General features: G+C 33.2%; 1 protein-coding gene across 1 annotated transcript; it reads right to left on the bottom strand.

Annotated features, from left to right (window-relative positions):
* Window positions 1-2,002: 2,002 nt before the first annotated feature.
* LOC134254162 (uncharacterized) lies at window positions 2,003-12,254 on the bottom strand. Its single transcript, XM_062736705.1, has 8 exons — window positions 12,019-12,254; window positions 11,787-11,900; window positions 10,638-10,781; window positions 10,282-10,524; window positions 10,039-10,151; window positions 3,163-3,311; window positions 2,876-2,979; window positions 2,003-2,761 (listed from the first exon to the last, which is right to left on the bottom strand). Exons 1-8 carry the CDS (start codon window positions 12,158-12,160, stop codon window positions 2,004-2,006), a joined length of 1,767 nt encoding a protein of 588 aa, XP_062592689.1. The 5' UTR covers window positions 12,161-12,254; the 3' UTR covers window position 2,003.
* Between the last annotated feature and the right edge of the window lie 11,698 nt (window positions 12,255-23,952).

The raw sequence follows: 23,952 nt of genomic DNA, 5'->3' as shown, positions 1-23,952 counted from the left end.
TAGCTTCCTGTGTTGCAATATATACATTACTTCAATCACTTTAGTGTCAATCGTTGTGGTTTGTATGTAAGTAGTTTTTGTGAAACTGTAAATCATTCCTATTTTATTTATATTTTTAAAGAAATATTTTGTACTTTTGTATTCATTATGAATTAAGAGCGTCTCTTAACAACTTCTTTAAAGATGGAAACGCTTAAATATCATCTTTTATTTTTAAAAAAAAAAAGTTTCTTAGACAGGTTTTTAAAAGTCTACTCGAAACAGTTTTTTAAAGACATTTGAAAATGAAACAGAAACATTTCTTAATTTTTTTACCTCTCAGAATTCATAAACATGATAAAATAAATCTTACCTCTTTAAACGTTATACTTCCTTCTCAGTGGACTTGTATGCCATTAAAATCAAATACTCGGTTATCAAAATCTCTCTTTTTTCTATCAATATCCTGCTCTGCTCTTAAAGGTTTTTGAAATTTTTAAAAAAGCACAAAACAGAAAAAATTATAAATTCTCAGAAAATCTGAATTTCTGTAAATCTATTACATGTATATCTTTTGATTGCACTTTTGTTTAATTGGAATATATTTTCAAAAAGTGCTTTTAAATAGTTTATTAAAACATGTTAGTTTAAAAAGTTATTGAGATCTATATTTACTTTATTTACCAGTAAAACCAAATATAAGCATTTTTGACAGGCATTTGAGGCAAAATAGAAGCAGCAAGGTACCACTATAACCACTGTTGACGAAAATAATCATTTGTTCGGACAGTACATGTTTATGCATACTTTAGAGCAGACAACTCTTTCCTGACCTAGTTCAATAATTTTCTCTTTTCTGTGTATATGTTTATTGTTTTTGTCCTGGCTGTCTGTTTGTCTGTCTGTCTGTTGTCAACTTTAACCTAGCCCATAACTATTGAGTGGGTGGGGCTATGACTTTGATATTTCACAGATGCATTACTTGAGACAAGACCTTTCTTTGGGTACCACAAATTTGACCTCCTGACCTTGACCTTGGAGTTTGACCAACTTTAACCAAAAAATACCACACGTTAACCTTGGTCATAACTTTTGAACAGTTTGATCTAGGGCTTTCATCCTTCACATGTATATTTATTGTGACAAGATCTTTCAGCTGGTATAAATATTTTTGACCTTTTGACCTCGATCTAAGAGTTAAATCTACTTTTTAAAACTTAAAAAAAATACCTTTCATAACTTTTGAACAGTTAGGACCAAGGCTTTTATATTTCACAGGTCTATTCCTTGTAACAAGACCTACCTTTGGGTACAACACTTTAGACCTTTTGACCATGTCCTTTGGAGTTTGACTTACATCTGAGAGAATTCAATCCTTGTTTTTCTTGTTTTCATTAGTGTGGAAAGGATACCCAATTCCTTGTTTCTTCAAAAGAAGAACTATTGTAAAGATTCTATAAAAATATCGACATATTTTAGGATTGTTTATAAACTTTTTGAATCAATTTATTTCCTTTTTTCAATGTTGAATACATTTGAAAGCCAATAAGAAAATTTGGTTGTCTGAAAGAAATATTTGATCCGGGAGAATGTTCTGCATAACTTTATAACTAGAATTTTTTCATAAGGATTGAAGTAAATACATTAAAACGTTTTTAAAAATTTTATTCAATTATGTGTAGTTGACTCATAATCTCAGTGAAAGCTAAGTTATGCAAAACATTGAATCTTCGAAGCATAAATATCAGGTACATATGAATTGAATAAGTATGAAAGAGGTTTTTTAAATTTCAATTTGTTTATTTATTTTAACATTTAAGATCGTACTTCCGTAAAATTAATAACAACTGATGGAAATAATTATATAATTTTTTAGATTAGTCCTTCTTTAAAGGACAATATTTTCAATAACAATGAAGCTTGAATATGGAATGGTATTTATTCATGATAGATGCAATGTAAACATAAAACAAATACAACATTTTCGTTTATTCATGAAAAAAAAAGAATTCAACGAATCAATTTCATTCCCATTCTTCGTGAAGTCTTTCAAGTCCTCTCTTGTTTTTCAGATCTTTAAACAAGTTTTCTAAGCGTGTAAATTCAATATGACCAAGTTTTTCTGATTCTTGAGCTTCAGAGACAAGACCATAAGCAATCTGAGCTTTTCTGATGATTTTATAACAACGAAGCACAAACAGAGTAAATGGATTATGTTTAATCGCCTCTTCCTTGCCTTGCAAAGACGTTTTCATTAAATTGATTGCTTCTTTGTATTTTTGCAGACTAATCAGAATCTCTGCCAACTGACACTGCAAACCGAGTAAACCGAGGTCACTTGGCTCGCTGTCTTCAAGGCATTCAATGGCACTTCGAAAGGAGTGGGAAGCAAAAGTATAATTCCCTTCTTTGACATACGCTTTGCCAAAAGCCTCATGAACCTGTGCTTTAACATCTCTATAAATACCTTTTAAATTTTCTATCCGACTCTGACTACTATGTAAGAGCACAATGGCATCTTCAGTCCTTCCGGTTTCCGTCAATAAATTTGCTAGATTGATTTCGGAATCCACTATACTTTTTACTGCAGCATTTGTTCGAATTTTTATATCTAATCCACGTCTAAAATGTGTCTCTGCTTCTTTCAAATCGGGTTTCTTCCGATACATTTCTCCAACATTGTTAATCATGGAACCCATTATTGGGTGTATATCTGTCCCAATAGCCCGCCGCCTACGCCGTAATGCTTCCATTTGATATTTCTCACCAATTTTCATATGATCTACTTAAATAATGAAATATATTTCAAAATTTATTTTGGAACTAACGATTCTTATTTATTTTCCGCTTACTTATATTTCACACGTTGAAGCTTGTATGCTTGATACATGTGTACCTAGATCCAGATGGAATAAAGCTAGTGTTTGAAAGGTGTTCAAAATTAGATTTTCTAATTTCATCCCTAATTCCAACTCAGTTTGTAATGCTTTTTCCAGAAATCTAATAGATATAAATGAAACAATAAGTATTGTACACACCAAAGAATAAAAAAGTGAAAATTATTGTACTTGATCGCAAAGATACTATCTCCAAATATACATATTTGTACGTGAAAAAGTACAAAAATTAAGGTATATATAATAACTGTGTCTTTTTCAATCCAATCTGAATACAAATACTTACGCTATTGCTTCCTGTAGTTTTCCTTGACATCCTAGATTCCAGCCCAGTCCCTGATATAGCAAAGCCAAAGAGAAGTCGCTTTTCTTAACAAAACATTGTCGTATACCCAGAGCGCTTCTGTAATGCTTTTCACCAAGAATATAGTCTCCCTAAATAACAGAAAATAACATAATTTAAACACAAAATATATTTGACTTACTAATAGTTCAACATGATATAATATATATGTAATTAAAAAAAAATTAAGGGATGCATGCGCAATTGCAATTTCAAGTGGTTGAAGACATATAACGATAGTTTTCAATATCTTTTTAAGTCCACAGTGTTATAATGTAAATGTGATGGGACTTAAAAAGAAAAAAAATTCAGTGTTCAGTAGTCAAAAAAATTCAGTGTTACAATAAAAGTTTAAAAAAATGCCTCAGTTGATTCATTACTATCTTATGTAAATATACAGTTAAATATACATTTGTCTGTAAGGTTCATTATTGTAATTTTATTTTAGAGGAACTGGGATTTAATTCTAGTAGAGGGTAATCCAACTTATACCTATAACCCTTTCTAATTAGGAATTTCTTCACAATCATATGTGAGTTTTTAATGCTTAGAAATTTCTATTAACCCAAATGGATTTGAATAACCGTGTCTATATTGTATACTAAAACGTAATAAAAATCCTTATGCGTGATTAAAAAAAACTTACTCTAACCTTCAACTCGACATTTAGATACTAGTATATCGACGACGTATTATCAAGTCAATAAACAATAGTTATTTCCATTTTTATGTCGATAGGATATATCAGCTTGAAATAAAAAAATACTACAGAATCGGACACATCTGTTTCATATTTAGATATTTCACTTGAAAAGGAGTTTAATCGAACAATCAGCCTTTATGACAAACAAGATGACTTTACGTCAACTTCCCTTACATATGCAGCAATATACTTTCATTAACTGTTTACGGGGTGTATTTCTCTAAGGTGATTTGATTCGCAAGAGCATGCTCTACGAATGAACAATTTTTAAAACATATTAAATCATTGACAAACAAGTTGCTGGAACAAGAATATCAAAAGTTTTGATTAAAATCATTATTTCGTCAGTTCTATGGCCGATACAATGACCTTGTCAGCAAATACGATTTATCATTAAGTCAAACGAAGACTGAGGTTTTTCATTTGAATCGTTAAGCCATTATATACACACTGAATTGTAGACATATTTTTCCGTTGTTTCCGTCATGACAAGGAACACAAGGCGGGTGTGACAGGAAATGCTCACTCCTCCATGGCACCTGATCCCACTCTGATTCCGCTCAGCCCTGCCGCTATTTTGTATTTTTAATGGACTTTTGAGCTTGAATACTGTTCGTTATTTATGTTCAATGTACATATATTCTGTTGTACATGTACTTATGAAATGATGACTTTAAACCCATATACTGCTATCGAAATTCTTGTTTCATCAACATTGTTTGTCAAAAATTTACAAAATAAAAATTGTTCATTTGGAAATATGGGATATCTAGAATTACTAATGTTCATTCTCAGATGGGTCATCCATGCAAGTTTGATTCGCATGGGATTCCTGGCTTAGTAGGAATCGACTTGCTTAAAACTTTACTGACCAAGCTATATTCTTCCAAAATGTTGGCACTATTACCTAATTTATTGGCATAACATATTTCATTTCAAAGAGAATTACTTACCATATTATTACAATGTATTGGTTTTGTTTATATATAATTATCTTAAATATGCATTAATACATCATAAGCTACACATCTTTCTGTTTTTTTAACTAAATCTTTGATCCTATAATACATGGTTAGAGCATCTGCTTTAAGTTCAGAGCATCTGCTTTAAGTTCACGAAGTAAGGAGTTTATCCTTACTTCGCGGGTTAGAATCCCACTGTTGGACGTTAAAACCGGTCTATCGGACGAGAACGTATAAACCGAGATCCCATGTCGCAGAAGGTACTGGCATGAAAAAACCTCACTCTTCAATGGCCCTAAGTGCAGAAGGAAAGAACAAAGTTGCATCTTTCCACCGAATGTTGGGGGCGTCTCTGTATGGGTGAAAAATTCTCGAGAGGGACGTCAAACACATACAAACAAACAAGCAAACTAAAGTAAAGCTGAGATTTAAAAAAAATTGTTAGAATAAAAATTGCAATGAACATCCATTTCACTATCCCTTATCTTTCAGAGTTTGATAGCCCTGCACCTCAGATTATGCAATGTAAACAGAGGTAATCAAGTAAGATAACGAATCTCACCTTGATGAATGCTACATGTATCTATGAGGCAAAGTTCAAACCAAATGATTTTTCTAGAAGAGTACCACACTACATGCAAAATTAATACAAGTTATGTTCAAGTTTAGGCCATTCCACATTTTTTTTATTGATTAGCGTCTGCGGACAGATAACTTTTGTATAGATTAATAAGGATTAAAATCTTTTTGAATAAAATTTCCAAAATTCAACAAATTTATTATCTCTTTGCAATGATATTAGGTCAAAAAATATAAACTAATCCAGGCATTCATTTTTCCTTGTATCGTCTGTCCTTAAAACTTCCTAAAATTAAAAATAAAAAAACTACACTTTGGAATCCTCTTTTTGGATTGGCATCCCTCTTTTTCTTAAGATGTGCACCAAAAAATGCCTGTTTCAATAAACTAGCAGTTGTTTTTTTTTTGTTTTGTTTTGTTTTTTTTTTTTTTTTTTGTTTTTTTTTTTCGGTTAAAAAGATTTTTGCAAATTTAAGGGTATGCTTAAAAACTTAAAAATTACATTATAATTATTTTTGGAATAAGATGGGCTGCAGTTTTTATTTTCAACAGTTCAATCATACAGAAAATGTAGGTCGTATGCAATATCAAAAATGTATTTGGAATTGGATATCAATAAATGCATCAGCCATGCCCGTTTGTTTGAAGAGGACTTGCAGCTTTCTGGAAATGGACCTCACAGCCAGGAACACGTTAAGTTCCAAGACAGTACCGTTGTCAGAAACCTTTAAAGTTAAGCACTGAAAATTACTCGTTGTCATGAAAATATAGGTAAGGTTATGATAATATCCGTCCATTGTCATTAGAAACACGTGATCGGGAGGTCGTGAATCTCGGCCGCGACTGACCCAGTCGATAAAATGGGTGGCAACCGTTCCCTCGCCATGCGCTCGGCACTTTGAAGTGAAAGTTGCGGGTCCTTCGGATGAGACCTTAAAAACCGAGGCTCCGTGTCAGCGGCAGGCGTTGGCAAGATCCCTCACTGCTCAATGGCCCTGAGTGCCGAGTAAAGGTCAAAATTTAAAGCCCTTCACCGGCATACGGTGACGTCTCCATATGAGTGAAAAATTCTCGAGAGGGACGTTAAACAATATACAATTAATCAATCAATCATTAGAAACATACAAAGATTTATACATAATGCCTACAAAATGACGTTTTTGACCAATTTCGAGATAAAATTTAAATTTTGGGGAACAGATGCAGCATTCAGTATTCTATACAAAGATTAATGTATTAGATATCTACAATACATTTTGAGAAGGTTGGTTAGCAATCACATGCCCATTTGTGAAGTTGTGATCGTCAGCTTGAAAATTAAATATTTCTTATTTAAAATTTATTGAAATGGTCCTTTTATTTTAAAATATGAAGAAAAACTTAATTTTACATGTGTTAGGCAACTGACAGCCTATTCTTGATAATAGGCTTTTTAAAAGAAATTGCAATTTATAAGCAAAACGTCCGTTGTCAGTACATGTTAAGTTTTTCTAGTCCGGTGTCTTTTTCTTAACCTGTAAGTTTATCAATAAAACAGTCTGACTAAAGCCAGTCCCTACTAGTTTACTTTGTTGAAAGTGAAATAGTAGAGGCTTGTTTTAGTCAGACTGATCAATAAAATACATATATAACAAAAATGATCAAATGTATATGTACTCTTAAGAAAGAGAAAGCATATTGCAGAAAATCTGGAATCTTATTGCGGGTCGTCTTAGGAGTAGTGTATATACGCCAACGTGCTAACCATTCTGTGTTGTTTTTATATTCAATTCATTTTCATAATAGAGTGCAAACGTGTAACAATTTCTGATATATTATCAGTATAACAAAATTAGAATGTTGGATATACGTGTACTTTAAAATACAGAAGTTTTTAATACGTATTAAACGATTGACAAACAAGTTGCTAAAACAAGAATATCAAAAGTCTTGTTTTATGAAAGTCATAATTTCAAAATTTTTTTTTTTCGAAGCAATAATCTGTCAGCAAATACAATTTATCATAGAGTCAAAGGCTGACTGACGTTTTTCATACTAACTGATAGGCCACTTTATACACCCTGAATTGTCGATTTTTCCCGGTATATTTCCCGATCAAGACAAGGAGCACACGGTGGGTGTAAACGGTAGGCAGATGATACTCCCTCCTAAAAGAATTTTTTGCATAAGCAAAGAAATTCAAAATGAACAGAAATATGAACAAATGACTGGGATCTTTTACTTTGAGATATAGCTCTTAACGTTTGCATAAAATCTTTGAATATTCCCTCAACTTCAAAGAACTGCGAACCAAAGCCTGGTCCCCCGCCTACCGCCAAGTCAGTTTTCAATACTTAACAAATTCGAAGGCTTTTTAATATATTTTATAGATAATTATATGAATTTCATAAAACTTTACTTATTTGGGAAAACAAAGAGAGACAACTATAAGATTTTGGTAAACTTGTGTTTTTCACAATAAAAAATTAACGGAAAATACTTTGAAAACATCCCCCCAGGAAACAAAAATTCCTTTTTACATGTATCATGGACTGTTATTTCAAAAATTCAAACGGCGGGGGGGGGGGGGGGGAGTATGTTTATACTTTATTGACAAAAACGACAAAGAAAAACAATATTATCACAGATATGTTTACAGTCAAAAACGACAAAAACAATATTATCACAGATAATTCAATTTATGCCGCTATGAGATATCTATTAAATCTTACACCGTCGGATAGTTACAATGGTTACGGATTTTTCTTAATCCAATAAAAATCTTTCTTTTTTTTTGTTGTTGTTGCGCCATTTCTGTAATCCTGTTAGTGCGATGTATAAAACCCTCCAACCACCCTTTTTATGGGTTCTTTTTTGTATTATTTTGCATTCTAGTCAAAATATGTATTTTTCTTGTAAAATTTTAAACTTGTCATACATTTATGGGGTTAGCGCAATTGTTTGGATGCCTCCAAGGATTATCTAATTTATGTTATATTTTATGCATATTTACATGTTATCTGATATTTTTACTGCATGTAAATTTCTAGTCAGTCTCAGGGGGATCACACTTGTACCTTTCATGCACCTATGTACATGTTTATCCTGTTTTGTTTAATATCAAGTGATCACCCTTAATGGTTTGTTATACATTTTACTTTATGCCATTCAAGTAAATGACATAATCGACAAAACTGCCATATCTGTGTTTGGTTATTTTTTACTGCACTATCAAACTGATATTTCTCATATGACATTTATAAATGCTTATTTTTTCCACCAATTTCGAGGCGATTTACAACTGAAACATTATATTTTATTAATATATTTATGTTTTTAATTTATTTGCCTAAAACAATAGAAAAGATACTAGGAACATTTAATCATATCGAAGACTATTTCAAAATATGGTGATCGTTCAAATGATAATATCGTCTACCCCCCTTTTTCAAAAGCTGGAAATAGGGATAATTTACTATTTAGCGCTGTTATTAAAACAATTCATTAATTACCATTGAACTGTTCTTTGTATTACACAACAATTTTATGGCCAAATTGTCATTAATATTGAATTTGATCTAAATGGGTGCATAATGTAGGCGGAAATAGAGAGTTGGCGTGCGTATTTCTTCCTTCACTTTGAAATAAGTTTTTAAAGGAAAAGGGCTGAAGCCGTTATGTCTGACAAACAAAAGCTAAATATTATATGAAATATAGGAAATAGCATAGGTTTAGTTCCTTATGATTAATTAGTTCACTAATTTATTTAAAAAATGCTTGAAATTTATCAAAGCATAAAAAAACTAAAATCGACCTCCTTCATAGTGTATACGTACAGTGCAGTAGCGACAACGGACCGATGACAACGGACTGAATTTTCGTATCTTATCATGACAACGGACATAAATTATAATAAATCAAAAATTTCACTTAATTTGTTCTATTTTTTTCCGTAAAGGCTTATAACATGTCTTAATACTGACTGCACCAATTGGTATATATATAATATTCTGTTTACAAAAAATATAACATCTCAGAAGGAAAATGAATGAAGTCCGAGTTTGATTTCACCAGGGTTTAATATCGCCAACGCAAACCCCTCTTTTATTACTTAATTTTAACGGCTGAAATTCATACAACACCAAAAGGGTGTCAGTCCTGTTCCCCATTGCAATTTCAGACATTGGTTGAAATGATTTAACTTTTAAAATGAAAAACTGCTCACGGCCTGTCTTCTCAAGTAATGACACCGGACGGATTTTGTCATAACCTCACCTGTAAATTCATGACAACGAGCCATTTTCAGTGCTTAACTTCAAAGGTTTCTGACAACGGTACTGTCTTGGAACTTAACGTGTTCCTGGCCGTGGGCCTGCTCTAATCATTAACTTGGAACATCAATATGAACGTCCCTTTTTCAACACTTGTTTGAGACAAGGTGATTGTAAACTGTAAAATATACACGTATTAAACAGAGAAAAACGCAATCTGAATTTTGGTTTATATGCATCATAGATTTTTAATGTAAAGGCCGAGTTGGTATTTAAATACATTGAGGTTTTTCAGATCTTACATTATTAAAAAGTTTTGAAATACCTTTATATTTGTAACAACACGCCCCCAGCCTATCAGTACTCGTGATGTATCGTATTCATTTCTCTGTTTTCGTGTAAGGCGCAAACATTCCTGGTAGAAAATCATTCCCATTTCTGCAAGAATGGGCAATTATGTGTTACAGCATTAGGAAAATCACAGAGGATCAATAACCGAGAAAAATAAGTGTTTGTGTTATGTGGGAGACGATATTCTAATAAATTAATTGAATAATGATTTCTTTACCATATGTTTCAGGAGAACTAAACATAAAGGCTGGTGTGGACATGTTAAACTCAAACGAGGCAATATTGACAAAGTTATCATAGGTATCCCCGGTGCAGTGGAACACATCTGTAAACAACTTAGTGAAGTTTTGTTGCTCCACATTCAATTGACAAAGGGCCGCCTGATACTCAGAAGTAAAAGTACGCTTTTCTAACTCTTGAAGGATCTCCGAAAAGACCTTACAGAATCTGATACGTACAACTAAAAAGAAATATCCAATATAAAATCATAAAAGCATAATTATAAAACATGGTTGAAATACAATATTATACCTCATAAGATCATTGGCAAAGTAAAATATGTTTGATACACACCGGGTAAATCCTTTATTAGAATGTATTCATTTATGCAGTCTCGCAAAATTCCATGAATGTCAAATCTTTGATAGTTGCTGTTTTTGTGAATAACGTGATGTTTTATTGCTGTTTTCAGGTCCTCAATATCTGAACCTTCACATCCTAGAATTTATAGTATCTATGAATATTTTTGACAAATGAGTGAAGAATTTTAAGGTATGTCACTCGTGAAATTTGCTAAATCAAGGATTTTTTGAGAAGTATATTTTGGATAAGTATTCATATAGAGTGACTCAAAATCGCAGAGAAAATAGTGGGTCAGTGTTCATCTTACTGATCTACAGTACAATGAAGTTGACCTTTTTGCGCTTAAATTCTAACTCTTTGGTTAATTACTTTAACCTTTATCATATATTATCAAATATAACCATGGCAATAAATATGATTTTATTTTACGTAAAATATTTTGAACAATATTTATCATTGAACAAATCATGCAAATCAATGCGCGTAAACTATTGTGTGACCTTTTTGCACTAAAAATTAACATATTTGGGGTATTGGAAATTAAAAAGGCAATAAAACATTTTCTTAAATCAAGCTTTTTACGACTTAAGTGCTGATCAGTCACAAGTATTGAGTACTTTAAAATAATGAAAGAAAAGGTAGGGGTCAGTGATGTTAATTTTGAAATATTGATTAAAATATGCGATTTTCAGGCGAAAAATGGCGTAAATTTTATCTCGACTTTTTTGACATATCTTCATGTTTTGGAAAAAATTGTTGAATAGAGGTGTAAAAATTGTTCTTAAAATTTAAATTAAGACCTATATTAAATATTCCTAGCAATATCATAATGGAACATTTTCTCCGAGTTAAAGTATTTGAGGCTAAAGTTCCAAAATATTAAATTTAATAAATGTGCAGATTTGCAGAATTATCTGCTAAATATCCTTCCACCACAAGATATAGTCCCCCCAGAAATCTTGCTTCTTTGTAGCTTTTTGTTTCGTTGAATGTTAAAACATTAACATTGTTGAAATTAAATATGTTTAAAAAATTGAGTTTTAATAAATAGTTTTGGAGTAAGGGGTTCTGCGTGAACTTTTCTAAAAAGTTGACGAGTGACATACCTTAATTTCCAGAATTTATCATATCCAGGCTTACCCATTATTTCCAATGCTTCCCTCGCATCAAATGTTCCCGGAATGTAATTTATCATGGATAATTTCTCTTGTAGAGGTTCAGAGAGTCGCCGAAGAAAGGAAAGATAGACTGGTGCTGTCACAGAAAAAAATCAGCATCTTGTTATTGGTGATAAAAAATTCAATAATGATTCAATACTTTTATCATTAAACCAGAAGTGTTACTTTTGGTGATGAATTTAGTGAATTGTTACCCAATCTATCCGTGTTTGGATAGTATTCCTGGCTTAAAAGTTTCAGTCTACACTGACTCAGCAGATAAACGATATCTTCTATTGTTAATATTCCGGCAGCAATCTCTGCTGCAACCATTTTAAGAGCAAGAGGCAATCCCATGCATAGATTTACTATTTTGAAGAAGTTTTCGTCGTTTTTCAAAGATGGACAAAGCTTTCGAAGCAAGTCTTGCGAGTCTTTCAATGACAATGGATCCAGTCTCTTTTCGAGAACTCGAGGATGATTGATTTCAAGTTTTGTCGTTGAAGTTGCTAGGATTCGTACGTTGTTACGATATGCTAGCAAATGTAACACCTTTTCCAAGTATTTAAACATTCCTTCCTCTATAACGCCTTCAATATTGTATATTACAATGAGATATTTTGTTTCGGACACTTTGATTTCGGAACAGAGTCTTTCAAGTAATTTGTCAAATGCTTCTTCCAAATGCTCTTCACCAGAAAGGTACTGCTTTTCCTTTAAAATTGTAGTAAAAAGATGTTTCAGATTTTTGATTGGCTCTTCAGAAGTTCGCAAATCCGCACTATAGACTTGAAAATCCTTAACCTTGCTGCAAATCTGTCGAATCAAAGAGGACTTTCCGATTGCTTTCAATCCATGCACGAAAACAGCACTTTTTGACGATGAGGGGGAAAACAAGTGATCGAAAATATCACGAATCTCCCCTACACGACCAACAAACTCCTCCATGTTTCAAGATACGATATTTAGATATTTACTCCAGTAGATCGATGCATTTTGCACGGGACCTGATAAATATTACGTAAGAAAGGAGTCAGGAAGTGCATGTCCATTGTATTTAATTTTTGGCATAACCTAAAACTTGACGAAGTCTGAAACATGTTTTCAAATATTCCTATAATTTTGTATTTTTAATATTTTCTCTTAAAATGAAACCCAAACTACCATTTATATACTGACTTATTTCGAAATTCTGTTGTCATTGTTGTTTCCTTAATGGGTTCTCGTCCAGAAAATATTCAGAACACAATATTATAATTTCACCATGTTTGGGCGGGTGTATAAAATGGCATACTTACAAATCTGGACAATAGATGGAGTGATAAACTTACTGCGATTAATTGTTCGTCTTAGACCATTGATTTGTTTGCAGGTAACGACATTATCTTTGTTTGAAAAGCTCATTATTGAAATAGCATATTAGAGGAACTGGGATTTAATTCTACTAGTGGTAATCCAACTTATACCCATAGCTCCCTTTTAAAGAATGAAATTCTTCAAAATCATGTGTCAGTTTTGAATACTCTTTTATATTCCTAACAAACAGAATGAATTTGAATTACAGTGTACCATATCTTACTGAATTCCAAAACTTCATAAAAATTCTTACAAGCAAAGATACATAGCGGGTTCCATGTAAATGTTGTACTAAGCCTCTTTCTTTACTCCTCAATGAAATATGAAGAGTGATGAAGAAGAATTTTCAACAGTACTGTACAACAATATATTTGAAAAGTGACGTAAATCAGATGTCGATAATTAAAATTTCAAGGAACTTTTGGATAATTTGAAATCACAAAATTTTATCAAAATCAACAGCATTAAAACGTATGACTTTCCAACTTTATATACAACTATTCGCCACGATAAATTAAAGTCCATCCTTTTTGATATCATTGAAAGCTGCTTTATCAATAAAAATTGAATTCTTAAATTTACGCACCTTGTCCTTGGTCATTTGCAAAAATCGAATCGAAGAGTTTCGACAAATGCTGCTTCATATGAATAAAAAAAATGGTCTTCTAATAACTGGGAGCGATTGGTACCCATGGCAAGTCCAACAGACATTTGGAAAAATCTGTTGTCTTCAAAACTACAAATATTGTCAATCAGAAGCATCTTTTTAATGTTAATTTCAGAGTACTTGTGTGTACCATCATAATTTTTTTAACAATATAATTTTGCAAATGACCAAGGACAAGGTGCGTCTAATAACTGGGAGCGATTGGTACCCATGGCAAGTCCAACAGACATTTGGAAAAATCTGTTGTCTTCAAAACTACAAATATTGTCAATCAGAAGCATCTTTTTAATGTTAATTTCAGAGTACTTGTGTGTACCATCAGAATTTTTTTAACAATATAATTTTGCAAAACGATCAATAAAGGAATCGATGCAGTTAATACAAGTAATATTCCTAATAACAAAAGGTCCAGTCTGGTATTCCACCATATTTCAAGTTAAAGACTACGCCTTGTATTTCCTACAAATATACATCAACTATTGCTTCCAAACTTTTCAATTAAAAAAAATTTACATGGACTGGATATCGAGTATTTGAAACATAATCCTCCATCGTGTTCATGTTCTTTTTTACCCTATCAATATAGTCCTGCTGAACACGTAAATATACAAAACTGTAGTTAATGATGAGGACCTTAGATCACTAATTGTAAAAGGTCCTAAATATAAGGAACCCCAATCCTTCAACCGGCGTCGGAATTTCATAAATATTATGGATTCTGGTGAAAATTATGCCAGACGATGGGTCAGAAATGAAAAAGAAGACGTTGACACTTTTTCAGAATGGATTAAATGTATCAGATACATATTAATTAAAATATGAAAACCATCTATCCCTCTGTATTCATTAATCCAGAAGTGAAAAAAGAATTAGATAGATTACATGATAATTACGTACTGGTCCCTGCTGACAAAGCAGGTAACAACATTGTTAGTAAGGCGCATTGTATGAATTGTATTTTAGAAGAAGTTGGATTTAATTCTATAGGTGGTAATCCAACTTATTGTTATAGTTCCTTTTCTAAGGAGAAAATTCTTCAACATCATATGTCATATTTGAATATTTTTATTATCCCAAAGAACCAAAATGAATTTGAACTACCATATATATACTGGATTCCGAAACTTAATTTTTCATTAGAATCCTTACAAACAAAGATACATGGCGGGTTCCAGTAAATGTTCAACCAAGCCTATTTCTTTACTACTCACTAAGAAATTAACAGTAGTAAAGGAGAAACTTCAAGAGTACTGTACAAAAATATATTCAAGAAGTGGTGTAAATCAGATGTGGATACTTAAAAATTCCAAGGAACTTTTGAAAAACTTGAAATCACAAGATTTTACCAAAATCAACAGCTTAAAAACTTATGACTTTTCAACATTATACACAATCATTCCCCACGATAAATAAAAGTCCAGCCATTTTGCTATCATTGACAGCTTGCTTTTTCAATACAAAGGGAACTCGTAAATTTACTCACCGTTTCATTGGTCATTTGCCAAATTATTTTGTTTAAAATCATTCTGATTGTACGCACAAGTACTCTGAAGTTGACATCAAAAGATGCTTGAGTTTCTGATTGACAATATTATGTTGTTTTTGGAGACCAGGCCCAGGGATCATGAAGCATCTTAAGCTTAAGTCAAAATCTTCCTGTTGAACAAAAATAATATAGAAGTCAAATAGACCAAAACCAAACAGTTTTACAAAAGTGTTGTCATTTGCAAAATTAGAGATTAATTCAATAATAATAATTAGTTTACAGTAGATTGAAATTTTGACTTAAATCTAAGTTTGTTGCATGATCCTGGGACCGTGTCTTCTATTGGAATACCCATGGGTACGAATTGCACCCCATTATTAGCAGACCTATTTTTCTATTCATATGAAGCAGAATTTGTGCAAAATCTTAAAGATAAAGACACTTGATGTGGCCTTCAACTCGACATTTAGATATAACGAAGACATATTATCGATTAGCAATGGTAATTTCCATTACTATGTGGATACTACTAGTATATATCCTGGTGAACTTGAGAAAAAAGATACCACAGACTCCGACATGTGTATATCTGTTTAATATTTGGAAATTTTACTTGAAAAAGAGGTTAACAACCAAGCTCTATGTCTAAATCACTAAAAGTGATGGCTTTAACTTTTCTTTCGTCAACTTCCCTTACTTATGCAGCAATATACCTTCATCACCTGCATACAGATTTTATATATCTTATTGATTCGATACGCATGAACAATTCCTAAAAGGAGGAAAATTATTGACAAACAAGTTGATGAAATAAGAATATCAGCAGTTTCGTCTAAAGTCATCATTTTGTAAGTTCTATGGTCGATACAATGACCATGTCAGCAAATACAATTTATCATTGAGTTAAATGCTTACTGACGTTTTTTTATATTAATTGTTAGTACATTATTTATACACCGAATTGACGACAAAGTTTTCTATTATTTACCGATCATGACAAGGAGGACATGGTGGATGTGACCGATTGGCAGGGGAAGCTCACTCCTCCATGGCATCTTATCCCACCTCTGATATTTTGGAAGTCTGTGTTTGCTCTGCTGTATTGTTTTATGGACGTTTGATCTTGAATACTGTTCGTTATGTCCATATTTTTTATTACAAGAATATTTTACAGAGCCTAGATATCAAATATCTGAAACACAATCCTCTTTCCTCTGCGTGTTCTTCTTCACAATACAGCTATAGTCCTGCTGGAAACGTTTTACTAAATATAGTATATGAAGATGCCCATTAATTATTAATTTTAAAGAATTTAGGGAACTCTGATATTTCAACTGGAGTCATAATTTCATAAATATAATGAATCCAGTGGAAGATTAGGCCAGGCAATCGGCAAAACATGAAAAGGACAACCTTGACACTTTATCAGAGTAGATAAAATGTATCCGATACATGTTAAAATCTCGCATTAAGCGATTAAGGGGGGGGGGCAAAAAGATGAAATACTTCAAAACCATATGTCAGATTTGAATATTTTTAATATTTCTAACAACCAGAATGAATTTGAATTACCATACTGGATCCCTAAACGTAATAAAAATCCTTACAAACAAAGATATGACCGGTCACACCCGTTGTGTACTCTTTGACATTATAGGATAAAATGAAATCAGTATGCGATATTGATGATATCCAGTTTCATCAACTTGTTTGTTGATAGCTCTGCTAATTTAAGAAATTGTTCGTAAGTAGAGTAAATTCTTGATTGTCAAACCAACTGGGAGACAAGAACTCTATATTCAGGCAAAAAGGGTATACTGCAACGGAAGTTGACGATAGAATAGTTGAAATCATGTTTTTCAACTTGTTGTTAGGTTATTATCAACATCTTTTTTTCCAGTTAAATATATGGCCAACCGTGTTTGTTACCAGTTTTGATTTTGGAGTTGTCGCTCTTCGTTTGCAATGCAGAGAGTTAAATTAAACCGAAGAGTTTTCACATGGACACTTGTATACTCCTATAGGTTGTCTTTTCAGAAACATGTATAGATTCATAAAATAGTAGACTCGCCAACTACACCTTTTGAAAGAGAATTGAAGAGATATTCCTAAATGAACCGGAAACATCAAAAGTTATGTACATAGCTAGGATGAAAATATCTATGAATTTTGATTTAGCATGTTTCCATAGTTTTGATGAATGAAATATTGTTTCTTTATCCGCACCTATCTGTACCTACTTCAAACTAAAACTGTTACAATATATTGGGAAAAAATGAGACAATTTTACGTATATGGTATAAACAGAGCTTCATGATTTTGTTTCCAATCATTCTAATATGATCTTTCATTGTGACAAAGACTTGATGGGTTTCTTTTTGAAAGTTCCCCTTTAAGAATTGTCTCTACACTAACAGTACTAAATTACTTGCCAAACTGACTGCTGTAGTTTTCATCAGATCTGAGAAGCTCTCAACATATTTAGTATTTCTACTGCTTCTCTGTTAATAAGTTTAACGATTAAAATCTCATCTACTGCAGCTGTGCTAACGAATTATGGCAACAATTCTACCATTTTGGTGTTAAGGTGGGTCAGTGTTAAGATTTGTGTCCAGTCTGGTAAACGGCGTCTTTGCCTCGAGTTCATTGATACTGAACACTTCTTCAAAATGGTCTCTGCAGCGTTTCAAGACTTCGTTTCATTATACATTCCCAGTTATTCTCTATTGCGAACTGCTATTTTACCAGAAATTGTTTATATTACTAAGTATGGTATTGGAGAGAGTTTCTGTTTGCCTGTTTAGAAATTAATTGTTCTTCATGCATGAGCTAGTGTTTACTTTTAGAGTATGTCTCCTACTCTATTTTCGCTGCCTTCTTAAGCCCCTTCTATTTCCTGAAAGCTTTGTGCTGATCTTTTTAACATGTTTTGTCTGAAATATCCAAACTTCTTTTTGTCCTTTTCTTTCGACCAAGTGACCATTTTCTTCATATGCTATCTTCATTAAGATATTCGTTTTCTTTAGGGCAATACTTTACTAATGAAAACGATCTTGAACTTGACATGTTCTTTTAAATTGCATTTCTTTCAGCTTTCGTTGTGTAAATTTGTGGTGTTCATCCTCGTGTCCTCTTTAACTTTCTCATCGTCAGCTAGCTTTTCTATCTGTGCATTACTCCTACCTACACTAACCCTTTTTCATCCATTTTCAAGAAACTAATTTAGTTTTTTATCAAATAACCTGTTTTTCCTGGGACAGTATGAGTTCCAGTCTACAGTAATGGCCATTTGTTCTTCAAAAGTAAACCAACTGAAGGACTGGCATTAGGTGTTTTGACCCATTGTCTGTCTATCTTGTTTCACTTTTTCACGGAAGCTTGATCTTGATCATTTTTCGCACATCTTTTTACTATTTTTCCTGTTTGGAACATTCCAGCAGCCCAACAAGTCGAATGACGTATTTCCTAATAGTGTAAGCAAGTAAGATAAAACCGACGTATTCGCAAAAACCACAAAAGATCAGTCTTTAGTTCAAAACTTCCATAAGATTCACCATAAAATCAGATGCACTCATCTTCCTAGATAGAACAAGCATTGAAGTTGACCCCAGTTATGTCTGCCTATGAAGTAAATTCAATACTGATGTGGACTAAGAGGTGGAAACCGAAGGAACATATGCTGCACTCGGAACATCATGAGATTGGTAAGTATCAGCAACAACGTCAAAATTAAGACTTTCAAGTGCAATGAGATTGGAGTCTACTTGTTTGGTACAAAAATTTGTAATGATACAAATGCTTTTATATGTACAAGCACGCTCTCTTCTAGGAACGATATCATATACAACTTCTGACCATGTTCTTTAAATGAACCTCATCACAAGAAGTAAGAGAGGGGGTATCCACCCACCTATATTGTATTGAGACAGATGCCAATTACAAAGAGAGTGTTCGGTTGACCATGCAGGGGATACTCGGTAGAGAAACTGTGTCCACATATTTAAAAGAATACTGAAATGATGGCTTCAAACGACAACCAACTGAGAGACATGCGGACGCATTAAGTGACAGACAAAATTTAAAAAGAAATTTCATTTGAGAGAGAAAAAAGGTTGAAGATCGAACATATTTAAGTATATATATTATGTACTGAGTATGGGGATTTCTAATTTGACTTAAGTTTGGTGTATTTGGTTACTGGACTTGATTGCGGGGAAAAGGTTATGGTCATTTAAGTGTTCTGAATTATCACATACACTGTCTAAATTGTGTATATAATGAATTCTTGAGAGTGGGCGTTAAAAAAGTGTCAAGTGAGGTGTCTCATCGGAAATGAATGTAGTTCACCTTAATTCACATCCCCAGCTGACGGCTTATCCTACTCACTGGTTGTATCACTTATAAAGCAAGATCGGATGCCTCTTGGCAATGAACATTTTTTTGTCTTCTCTTCATTCAAAAGTAAAATGTCATACCAAATTAGAGACATCCAGTAGCTGTGTTGATATTTTCTTTCGACTTAAGATTTAAATCAAAATATAAATAAATAAATAAGAGGCATCCGATATAAGTCAATCATTATATTTATCTTATTAAAGCTGCAGTAAATGTTCTTTGATAGAATGTAAGATGAAATTTGTTAATACTAGTTTTGATTTTGGACATAAACGGACCTGTTTGTCTTAATTACATATATATATACACTGTAAAGCCCTTTTTGGTATCAGAACCTAGGGGTCTTGCAATCAGAAAAATGCATTTTGCATCAGTGATCCGCTCCCAACACCTTGAGAAAGATGTCAAAGGATCAGCCGGGGTTTATGGAGTGAATGACTCCATGTTCGTTGTACATGTCTTTCACATCATCGATTGCTGGTGGATTAATTCTTCGGTCATCAGCCGTTCGACAAACTCCGACTCTCTCATTCCGTCGGTCTTTTCACTATTCTGATGAATTATCTTGAAATTTGCATGCAACCCTGTAATTTTCGAGACCTTTTCATCTCGTGCGTTTTCCTTAGCACCCTTGAAGTTCGAGTTTTACATGTCATCGAACTTCTTCTGATGTGAGAATCATTTGTTATTGAGAAGAATATTTGGTTCCAATATGTTATTGTTATTGGCAAGCATGTACAGGTAATAATTAACATGCACTCACAGTTATCAGTCGGTATGTTATATATGTATATAACCTGAATATATGTTGAATGGAAAATAAGCGATGCCCTTGCTTCTTCATTACATGCTTGGTGCTTGACTCATTCAGGTAATTAAGGTATATATAGTGATAACTCCTACACATAAAATTAAAAATTCATCACCCAAAGCAACATGTTACATGGCTGGTGTTCAAGAAAGCTCATTATTTCTTGCTTTGTTTCATAGGTAAATAATGACAATATTGTGTAACATCCCATTATTATCAATATCCCAAACATAAAAAGGTCACATTTTTCTTAAAGAGGAAAATGAATAAAAAGTGTAAAAAGTGAAAAGTTCGTTGTACTTTTTATCCTTCCTTATAAGGTCTTCCATAGTAAAAGAAATCAATGTTGATTGACCCCAAATTCCCTGTCCAGCGGTGACCTTTTCTCGACTTGTGGAGATAAAATGCCTATACGGTGCTTTTCACAGCCTCTGAATGAGCTTTCCATCTGCCCGAGTGCTGTGAACGTGGGTTCAATATCCTGCTCGGTCAGCCATCCTTCTGTCGATCAATATACCTGCTTTCTGTAAAAAGGGCTTCTAAGGCGAAAGAATGCGCTCGGAGTCAAAAAGTTCGCCAAACTATGCTGTCAATTGCAATTACTAATAGATTGATCTAGCATTACATTTGAGTGCTTTTGTCAGTCTCTCGCTTTGGAGTGTGAATTTCGTGAACTTTTACGTTGAGATTACCTTTGGAATGCAACAAATTTTCAAGATATGTTGATTGATACAAGAACTACGACGTTCTTTTCTGTTTATTTGTTTACAACTTTTATACATTCGTTCTGCATGTGGAGGCGGAAATGTGTTTGTTATTAACTACAGATAATTTCATTTTGTCGCCAAAATTAACTCCTATTAGTTCACCAGGATAAATCCTGCCCTATTACATTTCGCGAAGACAAAAAGCAGGACTCTTCGATATTGATCCTCCGATACCAATTGCCTGCAGGCATAACTGATTTATTTCGTACAAAAAGCAACATGAAAGCTCGGGATAAACATTTGGGAGTAAACATATTAGCATACACTGGTATCTCGTGAGCATCAGTCTTCATACGCCTCCTTAAAGAGGAGAAATTTGACGCAGTAGTTCAGGACAATAAACCTTGAAAAAAAAGACGTCATAGAATATCACGTGACTCCAATCGGTTCTAATCAAATTTATTGCCTTCTTCATAAAACAATGAAATCATAAATGGAAAACAATAAGCCCCTAAATTGTTTATTTTTTGTTTTGTTCAAAAGTTGTGGAAAGTCTACAACAAAATGGCTAGAAATTTCTGCTATTATGTAACTTATTCATACTTTTACATCGTTGCCTTTAAATTAAGTTGAATAAAAAAAAACAAGATCAGAGTTTAATAATTATTTTGTTTGATTAGACTAAATACTAGTAGCTTCTGTGGGAAGTGGAGACCGGTCCTTCGGATGAGACCGTATAAACTTAGGTCCCCGTGTCGCAATAGATGACACGAAATATAGACCCAGAGTGTCGAGTATAAATTTGCAGCCCTTCTACGGCAAGTGGCGACGTCTCAATATGTGAGTTGAAGAACTCTCGAGAGGGACATTAAACAACAAAGTCCTATGTCTAAACAGGCCAAGCAGTAACAGATAAAACGAATGATTGAGGTTTAAAGGACAATGCACATTGAAAATATATATCTGCTGGGTTACGTATCTTCCTTTGAGGTTTTTGCTGAATCCATGGCTGAATGTATGCATGTTTACTGACGAACCAGTAGTTTATGAAAGTACTACCGCTTAAGGTGCTGTAAACAGGATGAAAATACGGAAGTGCCTGTTCCTAATGACGCCATTTTTGATTGCGCAAACGGAAAGACATACCGGTCTTTTGTGCATTCTACGTCTGCGTTAGCATTCATTAATAAGACAGAACAAGCGGACGTATTTTTTTTTTCATACAGAGATGGACAAACGTGATCCAATAGCTTTACCAATTGATCTGTGAAACAATTATTCTTTTGGGTGTCCCCTCTTTCTAGCTTTACATACGGCGAGGTTAAGAATGAAGAGGGCATTGATCTGTGAAACAATTATTCTTTTGGGTGTCCCCTCTTTCTATCTGTGGTCAGTTTTCCCAATTGTTCTCCTACCATTTCCTGATTTTAATGGCTTTATCTGATTTTAATTGTGTTAATAGGTTAATATTGTCTAGACTAGGTCAGGCTGTGAGAATTAGTACGTACTGGTTATAATTAAGTTATCACATTTCCGGATACTGGTGTATAATTATCACTTTTATCAGTCGCATTGAACCATTGATTTCATACGTTTAACAATCATTATGATACTTTGTAATAGGACTTTTCTTAGATTGCTTTTGTGTCTATCTATGGTGTTTAGCTCTACCTTTTTTCATATAATTTTAAAAGTAAGTGTGACATTCACGAGCGTCAGTTTAAATTGATTTCTTTCTAAAATCTGCATCGTATAATTTAATTGACGTTCAAGCTAATCCAGTTTACACTCTATCTGAAATTGAACATAACAATGTCTTTAATTAGGATCTACATGTACTTTATATAAAAACATATTGGATATCTTTGTCAAAAATTGATAGGAGACATAATCAAATAATTAAATTATCATTCTGAATAACTAAATCCTCTATAATTACTTCATCAATGTATAAAACGAAACACATTGACCAACGTCATTCAGTGTGGATCGAATGTCACAAAATTCTCTGCATGGTTGTATGACATGACGTAGTATGGATTTTAATCAATTGATGCTGGGAGACTGAGTATATCATTTGGTGTTTGATTGATTGATGGTATGTTGTTTAACGTCCCTCTCGAGAATTTTTCACTCATATGGAGACGCCACCCCTTGCCGGTGAAGAGCTACAAATTTTGTCCCATACTCGGCACTTAGGGCCATTGAGCAGTGAGGGATCTTTTCCGTGCCTGTACCTACTGCGACACGGGACCTAGGTTTATACGGTCTCAACCGAAGGACCGGTCTCCACGTCCCAAAATGGTATATGAACCCGCGACGTAAGGATCGACGTAGCGACTCTTGAGCAGACGCTCTAACCACTGCGCCACGCGGGCGACTTTGGAGTTTGAAAGAGACACGAAGCTTTGGGTTCCTGTCGGGTCTTTCTGATTACTAATACTAGTATGATTTTTCCGTAGTTTGAAAATGTATTTAATATTCTTGGTACTATAAGAAAGATTGAAAAATACTTTAAGCATACAAATTACTTTTGCAAGAAAATATTTGTGCAATTTAAAAAAACAAACAAATAAAACTAGGTAAAAAGTAAGACAAAAGCAAAGAAAATAAACCAAAAAAAAAACTGAAACAGATAAACAATCATGACTGGTTTAGAAGGAAAAAAATCCAGCATATTTTATTTTTCAAAAAGAATTTTTTATCCTTGCATCTTAAATTGAATAT

This window comes from Saccostrea cucullata, unplaced genomic scaffold (genome assembly GCF_032062105.1).
Source record: "Saccostrea cucullata isolate Sc308-1 unplaced genomic scaffold, CSIRO_AGI_Scuc_v1 ctg1362, whole genome shotgun sequence".
Taxonomy (NCBI): Eukaryota; Metazoa; Mollusca; class Bivalvia; order Ostreida; family Ostreidae; genus Saccostrea; species Saccostrea cuccullata.
This window is presented reverse-complemented; position numbering and strand designations above follow the sequence as displayed.